Source organism: Sphaeroforma arctica (genome assembly GCF_001186125.1).
Source record: "Sphaeroforma arctica JP610 unplaced genomic scaffold supercont1.352, whole genome shotgun sequence".
NCBI classification, from domain to species: Eukaryota; class Ichthyosporea; order Ichthyophonida; genus Sphaeroforma; species Sphaeroforma arctica.
This window is the reverse complement of record NW_014040206.1, coordinates 60244-69358: the sequence shown is the minus strand read 5'-3', so window position 1 is coordinate 69358 and position 9115 is coordinate 60244. Positions and strand designations below refer to the sequence as shown.

The 9115-nt window shown below is 43.6% G+C and overlaps 2 protein-coding genes across 4 annotated transcripts in view; one reads left to right on the top strand and one right to left on the bottom strand.

The window, feature by feature from the left end:
* SARC_05491 overlaps positions 1-6332 on the top strand; it is a 7364-nt gene extending 1032 nt beyond the window's left edge. The window contains exons 3-12 of one of the 2 annotated variants that reach the window (XM_014300652.1): positions 270-420; positions 1239-1444; positions 1619-1804; positions 2356-2454; positions 2841-2971; positions 3366-3516; positions 4285-4362; positions 4679-4785; positions 5185-5272; positions 5635-6332. In XM_014300652.1, the coding sequence (XP_014156127.1) occupies positions 270-420; positions 1239-1444; positions 1619-1804; positions 2356-2454; positions 2841-2971; positions 3366-3516; positions 4285-4362; positions 4679-4785; positions 5185-5272; positions 5635-5751 (1314 nt within the window). In that variant the 3' untranslated portion in view covers positions 5752-6332. Of the gene's footprint in view, positions 1-167; positions 421-1238; positions 1445-1618; positions 1805-2355; positions 2455-2840; positions 2972-3365; positions 3517-4284; positions 4363-4678; positions 4786-5184; positions 5273-5634 lie in introns of those variants that run through there. The other variant, XM_014300653.1, reaches the window with a different exon arrangement.
* Positions 6333-6729: 397 nt separating this feature from the next.
* On the bottom strand, positions 6730-7820 carry SARC_05490 (the record flags this gene model as incomplete). 2 transcript variants are annotated; one of them, XM_014300651.1, is made up of 2 exons in its annotated part: positions 7053-7820; positions 6730-7028 (listed from the first exon to the last, which is right to left on the bottom strand). In XM_014300651.1, the coding sequence occupies exons 1-2, from the start codon at positions 7806-7808 to the stop codon at positions 6789-6791; spliced, it is 996 nt and encodes a 331-aa protein (XP_014156126.1). In that variant the 5' UTR covers positions 7809-7820. The 2 variants fall into 2 exon arrangements, with proteins under 2 accessions (XP_014156126.1, XP_014156125.1); XM_014300650.1 differs by having other exon boundaries at positions 6789-7820.
* Between the last annotated feature and the right edge of the window lie 1295 nt (positions 7821-9115).

Here is a 9115-nt window from a genome sequence, read left to right as displayed (position 1 = left end):
ATATATATATATATATAATATATATATATATATATATATATATATATATATATATATATATATATATATATATATATATATATATATATATATATATATATATATATATATATATATATATATATATATGTATGTATGCATATATGTATATATATATATATTGATAGGGATTATGACCGACAGACGTATGCAATCTAGCTGTTATTGTTCTTTATGTCGTACAAAATATTTAACTTCTATGAGTATATTATACTATTGTGGACGAACAGACTCTGAATGTCGGCGAAACAGATGAGTCGTACCTTATAACAGTGGGTACCTACAGCGAAAATGGCACTGCCACGGCCGTTCTGGCGGCACGCACTGTCCCTGGTGCACTGAGGGGTATGGAGACCTTTGCGCAGCTTATCGACGGTATCGGTATGTTGACTGTCGATTGTTTCTATACTTGTCTGTGCGTGAAGCGAGTACTTACCGTGCCTGTATGTGACCGTGCATTGGTGCCATTAAGTACGAGTTTTAGTTCAATGCAATTGCACATTTATGTCATCCCTAGTCAAAATGAATCTTAGTGGTTATCATACTCGTAAATTTCAAGACCAACGGTTCTTATGGCGCTGTATACACGATATCGGCACAATCTGATAGATTGCTTCAATCCAAGCCCGAAATCTGTGTTTGAGTGATTGCAGTGTGTATGAATGCAGTGTGTCTGAGTGATTGCAGCGTGTCTGAGTGATTGCAGTGTGTATGTTTGCATTCGTGATCATGTAGCACTCGCATCATAGTCGAACACACGCGTACATCGAATTCCACTGCAACAGTACCAATATGAAATCACCAGCGTCCACTTGTACCAACAGAACCTACGCTTCAGTACACTAATAATCTATAAGCCCTTACACGTGGCTTGGCTTTTGTCAGGCTGTCGCCTACCTTGATGTCTATTCGGGATACACTTGCGAGAACACCCAAGTGTACTTTCCATTCTGTATTTGTAAGATTTCCTGTGCTTCAGCTTTACTGCTCGAGATCAGCAACCGAGCCACACAGGCAGCCTCGTGATTGTACCGTGGCTTATGTGATCCCTGTTTCATCTAATATATTGTCGTTCAAGCCAATGTTTGTTGTGTTTGTGTAGCAAATCACACACTCGCGTCATACCTACCTGTATGCAACGATTTTCCCTTCACCTGCACTAAACACGTACTCTTCTGTACTATATCTGTACAACGCAGATTCGGAGCCAGATGTGCGGGTGATGTCGGGTGTGCACATTGTGGACAAGCCCCGCTTTCCTGTTAGAGGGCTGATGATAGACACCGCACGCCACTACCTCACAACCGGCACTATCCAAAGCGTCATTGATGGAATGTCCTACAACAAGCTTAATCTCTTGCACTGGCATATGTCGGATAACATCGCATTCCCTTTTGATTCCCTGGTAAGCTTCAATCACACAATAAACAAATTTCACGTTTTTTCTTTCTTCAGAATGTGTTACATCCTTTTCTGTCTTCCGAAAGATAATAAGAGATGACTTTCCACACGAATATACACCAATCCGAGTTATCACTAGTGCATTTTTAATAATTATCACCGGTGTAAACTCTTACAGAAATGGCCTAAGCTCGCCAAGTACGGTGCACATCTCTACCCCTCACACACGTACACTCCGATTGATGTGAGCATGATTGTCGAGTATGCCAAGCGCAAGGGCGTCCAAGTTATGATTGAAATCGACTCTCCCGGCCACGCGGGTGGTATGCTGAAGGGTTATCCCGAATACGCACCAGATTGTCTGGTGAGCTATCGGTTGTTGTGTATGTATTCGTGATCAATGATCGCATAATTGTGCATAAAACAAATGCGCGCTTTTGCATCCGTGCGTCAGAATACGAAGGCGCTTTAGATTTGCCGACAATGAGTATAGATATATAGTAAACATTGTTCAGAGCTATGCAGTTCAGTGAGGAGTGTCCATTGAGTAGATATTGCCATTCTATTTTCCATGTCCAATATACAAACCAGTACTAATTCTATGTGTGTGTGTGTGTGCGAGGGGGGGGGGGCGGTGTTTGCTTTGACATTGTGCATACCGTGTTTTGTTTAGTTGGCCCTCTTCCAGTCGTTTGTTCGTTGTTTTACATTGCCATTTTAAGTTTCTCATTTATTGCCCATTTGTCAGAAGAGATTGGGCAGTTATGTGCTGGTAGTTTGTTGACTGGCGATGCGTGTTGCCAGTTTACGCCGGGATGTATCCGGCGACGTGTGACTTCGAGGTATTTGTTGATATCTGGTTCATGGATGTTGATTTTCTCATTTTATTTTGCTTATATCGTCTCTCTGATGCAGAATCCAACTTACGGTCCATTGGACCCGAGCAACCCGGATACGTTCACTTTCCTGATGAAACTCTGGACTGAACTATTCGAAATCGTACCAAGCCACTTGGTATGTTTGAGAATTGCCCAAAACTGTATCTGTTCAGGGCTGCTCTCAAATGGGATAGTACGAGATTGCCTAGGATGCAGTCTCTATTGTTTGTTCGGCAAGTGTAGGATGCAGTCTCTATTGCTTGTTCGGCAAGTGTCGAATCCAGTTATTGCAAGCCATTTCGACTGCCGAATGGAGTGCGACTATTACCACAGTTGATGATACTGTAGTCCGTGCAATATTTGGGTACTACTATTATCACGTGTATCAGCTATATGCAGCCTTTCGGATTGCTTGACCGTATGGGACATTGCTTCTGTTGCCAGAATGCGTCCCTTTAAGCAGTGAAATCAGAGGTCTTGCTTGTATTCGTCTTCAAATTCGTCTTTATCTTCTGCTGGTAGGTGCACATTGGAGGTGATGAAGTGGACCCCACTTGCTGGCTGCAGAGCCCTCGTGTGCAGCAGTTCATGAAGGACAACAACTTCACAACGGGCGAACAGGTGCAGAGTTATTTCGAGCGCAGGCTCATTGGGTATGTCGCAACGTTGTGTATATAGATATTCAAATCATACGTATAACACACCTGCTGATAGAGAGCATACAGTCAGTTATATTGTTTGTTGCACAGTCAATCTGAGCGGTGCACATGGGCAGTGTTTAGTGAAGTTCTTACCTCAGGAATCTAAACAGAACCCTTGAACGCGTATAAACGTACACCTAGACATCTTCTCTGAGTACCACACTTTCTGAGGGTTCCACTGACCTCACAACTTGTGGATAAGTACTCTGCTGATTGTATTAACGGGCTTGTGCAACACCCGTAGTTCTGCTGTGCCAGCCTGTGCGCTGCTGATACAATGCACACATCTCATATGAGATTCATCTGCACTGGTCTTATTGTACCACCCTTGTCTACATTGCTGCAGCCACATGGAGGCTAGGTCGAAGCGATCGATGGTGTGGCAGGAGGTCTTTTTTAGAAGCGGCGATACGCCCCCACCCATTACCACACTCATCAATGTGTGGGAACCACACGACGACAACTGGAAGAAGAAACTCGCGGCTGTCACTGCTCAGGTGTGTATTATCTTTCGTAGCGTCCACTGTGTTGTCCGCGTGCTGGGATACCTCACTGGCTCTATGGCCTTCATGGGTGTGTTTCTATTGATTTCGGTGCATTCGGGAACGGTGTAGGACGATCCGTCTTCCGTGGGCGAGCACATGTACATAGGTGTTTCCTTGATGTGAACCTGCTTTTGCAATACGACACTAGCTAGTGGGATGTGGTCTCCCCGGTCGTCAATCCCGCGTACGACGGATGTAGTATTACTCCACTGGTTCTTCTTATTTGCTGTCAACAATTTGAGGAGTGTTTTTATATCACAACAAAATTGGGGTTCGTATATTATACACCTCTTTTGATACATTATCACTATGCGCACTACCACAGTTATCTTCGTATATATACATGTCTATTGCTAATGCATAACTAGCCGCACTACCACAATTAAATTCATGCATTTACACGTTTCTATTGCTAATTTATAACTATGCGCACTACCACAATTAACTTCTTGCATATACACGTCTCTATTGCTAATTTTTAACTATGCTCACTACCACAATTAGCTTCTTACATATACACGTCTCTATTGCTAATTTATAACTATGCGCACTACCACAATTAAAGTCCTACATATACACGTCTCTATTGCTAATTTGTAACTATGCTCTTTACCACAATTATGCTTTGCAGGAATTTTAAACCCCCCCCCCCCATCCTTTACACACCCATCGTTATTTTACTGAACTATACCAGTTTATTTCCGGTTTTATCTTGTTTAGGGTTACAGCGCAGTGCTTTCGGCTCCGTGGTATCTGGATCAAATCAGCAGTACGCAGGATTGGATTAAATTCTACCAGGTACGTGCTGAACGTTGGAAACCCATGGCTTGAATTTCGTCGGGCATGTTTCTTCGTGCGCCTATATGTTTGTGAGCTTTCAGCTACCTTTGCATAAGTTTGTACCGTGCTCTGCGTGCTACGCAGCACATGTGCTGTCGTGCGAATGCATAGTTTCGATCGCCGGAGGCTTGTATACAATGTGTGCGTGACCATTTCCCTTCGACAATTCGTAGGTGCATGTATCAAACAGAGCTCGTTGTGTGTACCCTTGGGCGCTAAGGTGTATCAGATATGTGCTCAAACACACTCTCAATGTTGATACCATTACCCACAGCAAGAGCCGCTAGATTTTATAGGGCCAGTGGCTCAGAAGAACTTGGTCATTGGTGGAGAGGCTTGCATGTGGGGAGAGTACGTAGATGGTGCAAATATCATTCAAAGGTATGTATATGCGCGTTACGGGGAATTGGTAGCCAAGACTGTTCATACCCACGTAGCCAGGATTCAGTGATTTCTATGCAATGCTCACTTCGTTTTGTAGTCATGATGCTCGGAAAAAATTGTAGCTTCAACAATACAAGCCGTTACCTGAATTAAGACTATACCTCACCTACACTTACAATGCAGCTAGTCCCTGTAGATGTTCCTAGTCCCTGTAGATGTTCGCTATAGTGAACAATCAATCGGGCTTGAGGGTTTGCACACTTTTGAGCATTAGATCGCCTTATCTTTCTGGGTATGCTTATGATATCGCAGATACAACACTTTTGTTTCAAATATTTACATTCACTCGGCCGCTTCCTTCTCCCCAGACTGACACGCGACTTGCTCATATTGTAGGGTCTTCCCACGTGCCTCAGCTGTTGCTGAAAGGTTGTGGTCAGACAGGGCGGTGACTGATATTGAGGATGCTACCCTGAGGTTGCAGGTATATCAATGTACATTTGTAAGGTACTCGCAATCACACAAGCGCACCCACACACCCAAACACACACACACACACACCCATATGTAGAAACATTTGGTCTTTGCACTACACATTAAGTATGCTTTGGTGTTTTCGATCGCTTATCGTTTGTCTTTTGTTTTCATGAGCTTCCCAAGTCGATACCATTGATTTCAAATTTATTGTCAATAACATTGATTTCAAATTCTTTGTACACCATCTTTTGAGCCGTTCTGTTCAACAGTTTCAGAATTTGGACGTGTCTTTTTTTAAGTATATTTGCAGCTTTTCGACTATTTGTCGTATTCATTAGTACTAATAATCGATCATCTCCACGCCGTCAGGAATTCCGCTGTAAATTGCTCACAAGAGGCATCCAGGCTGAGAGCTTAGGTCCCAACAATTACTGCATCGAGGAGTGGGATGTGAGTAAAAGCCCCATACATCCCGGTATACTATAAATTATTTTTAAGTGATTATCATCAACTGCAAATTACCAGTTGTAGAATATATGGTACAGATATAGTGGGCCACACAAATGCGCAATGGGCACTCAGATATTCAACGACAGTTAAGCGTCAGTACTACTACGAAAAACCAATGCCAAGTGGCACCCTGCTCGTTTCATACCCTTCAATATATACTGACGTCGAAGAAATGTCGTACAAGCAGTCACAAGAATCAATTTAGTGACACAACAGACAAACCTCCGCACGTGCAAAGTGTGGTCTGAGAATGACTGATATTTCGAGATCGCCTGCTTGCTGTGCTTGGGTGTATATTGGTCTTGCGTAAACCCACCGGCATTTCACCCGAATAGAAATGAGGCGTAAATTTCCAATCAATCGGAATAAAGGCGAAATGCACCTGTCCATTTTTTCAGAGTACCTTACTGTCGAGTGCAGAATATACCACCTGATAATTGCTTTACATACTATTTCTCACTCTTTTTTTTTTGGCGTAAAGAATAGCCGCGTTGAATGTGGTTCTGAATGTATTGCGGTAGGTACCTTGTAAGTATCCCCCGTGTTGCAAAATTCACCCAGCAGAATTCTGGTTAGACTGCTGTATCCTCTCGAGCACAACTGGCAAAGTACTCTGGGGTTTCAATGATACTTTGAAGTTTTCAGAAAAATACAGAGGGTGGGGGCAGGAAGTTGTATTCACGGGTATTGGTGCTCGTGCAGACAACCCGCATGGGAGTGGGACAATTTTGAACGATATCGAAGAAGGGCCACACACACCAGAATGTCATACCGGTCATATTCATCCAACATATGAATGGTGGTACAGCGCATTTTCACAGTTGTAGCTTGTACATCAGTTTAGGTACAATTGCGATACAGGCGCTGGCATGCAGAGTTTCTTGCAGAGCCGTATATTGTATTGTACCGAAAATCAAATGTCGCTGTTATTAAACAACAAAGGGGAAACATTAATACATATACAAAATAAACAATTTATTCATATTCAGCGCTAAGTAGACTAATCCAAACATCTATACCTCAAGGTTTTCGATAGCCTCTTGTGCAGCATCAACAGCATCTTGAGCCGCCCCAATCACACCCTCAACTACAGCGGGCGCCGAGGCTTCAGCTTTTTCCGACAACTCGCCACTCTCAACAGGAGCACTCTCTTCTGCCTCAGCAGGCTCACTCTCTTCTGCCTCAACAGGAGCACTTTCTTCTGCCTCAGCAGCCTCACTGTCTTCTGCCTCAGCAGGCTCACTGTCTTCTGCCTCAGCAGGGGCACTCTCTTCTGCCTCAGCAGGGGCACTCTCTCCTGCCTCAGCAGGCACACTCTCATCTGCACTTGCCTCGGCACTCTCAGCTGGGGCCGAAGCCTCCTCAGACTCAGCAGGTGCTTCCTCGCTCACTGCGGGCATTTCAGACGGAATTTCTTCGGGTACCTCTGCGGGCTCGGACACCATCTCACTCTCACTTGCCGCCGGAGGCATAGAACTCACTTCCTCTGGCATGATCAAAGTGCATGTAGAGAATGAGGCGCTGGGTGCCTCCTCACCGATAAACTCGTTCTCACCATCGGGATCAGTAGTAGCAATCATGATCTCCATGGGGTTACACGCATCATCCATCTCAACCTGGTGCGTCGTGGAGTTCTCGCCATCGGCACATACGGCACGGATAGTTCCTTCCTCTGATCTGAACTTAGTAATTACGCAAGCAATGTGTTCGCCGGTACCTTTCTTGATCTCAAAGGCTGCCTCGCCCATCTTTCGGATTTTAAGGGTCCAGTCCTCCTTTACTTTAGAGTCCATGAAGTGATTACCCTGTCTGTCTTTAACCCAGGACATAGCGTTGGTGGTACATAAATACTCTGTGTTCTCATCGGCACACTCTGGTTCGGCTGTACCGGATTCGCTGACCATATCAGAGGCCATCATTGACTCAGACGGCATCGTGGACTCAGACGGCATCATCGACTCACTCGTAATAGGCTGAGCCATGGCGATACTCGCCAGACCGACGCTAGCCACTATAATTTGTTTTGTGAACATGATTGAGTTGTAGATGTCGAAAATTTAGAATAGGGTAGTTCAGAAGTGTAGCAGTTGGGATGTGTTGTTAAAGTAGTAAAGGTGATATGGTAATTGCAATAGCTTAGGCAGCTATTATATACTATTTAGTCATTCATTGAATCGTCCCTACTAGAGATTCTAGCATAATTTTGCGAGTCTGGTCTTTTAAAAAAAGGAATACGTAATGAACTGAAAACCTCGTGTGGGCACTTGACATACATTGACACTCACAGACTCACACTTGAGTCTTGAGTCTCTTGACTCATTTACCACGTACTTACAGTGTACAGAACAATGAACATCTCGACTCTAATCTGAATTCTGAATTCTGGATTCTCATGATCTCGCTAGTCGCTACATAGCTCTCGAGCTCTACTCAAGTTCCTCTGAATAGTGGGGTATTTAGTATGTAGCGGTTGTAGCCTTACTAGAAGAGTGTGGTATATTTACATAGTACATATGTACAGGGACCGGGGACCGGGTCTCCGGGCCTCCGCCCTCCGGGGCACACTCTCTCTCAGGACTGAGGCCCTCAGTCTGAGGGCCTGAGGCCTGAGGCCTGAGGCAATGAGATCCGAGGACTCGGAGTCGGAGCTGGATGTCGGTTTTGTGTAACTTGTATTAGTTATTACAATCCAATCAATTTCCACAATAGGCGGTATATTTATACCGAGAAGCCATTGGCGAAACACTCACCAATGCCTTACGATGTACTTCACTTTTTGTTTTCTTCCATATATGTTTGTTTTTAATCCAATCAATACAAATTACACAATCTAGTGGAGTACTTTGGAGTAAAGAAATATGCCTTACTCTCAAAGCTAGCCTGAACGGCTGAAACTGAAAACTGAAAACTCAAAGCTATCCTCAAGACGTTTATAATAAGTACACGTTGTACGTTAAAACTTTTATATCCATACAGTGGTCCTGAAAATTCAAGGTCAGATAGTCAGACCTGTTTTATTGTCGTCACATCAGCCCGCTGATCCCTATGTGCTCAAGTCGACAAACGCATATCACTGATAAGTATTCATTGAAATTTTCCCTGGTGTATATACATAGCTTTTATTTAACTTAGGAGTTTAGACTTTAATGACGTATAGATAAGTAAACTAATACTAGTTCTGTAGCTGTTAAAAATCTGATCATATTCTCGCCAGCAGTGTTCGAACTTTCGAAGCAAGGGCCAATATGGGTAGAGCTCAGGAGACAGGACCCAGTAAAGCATGACTATGTAAATATATTTATGTAGTTTGATATATCATAGCCTTCTAAATCAGTATAAT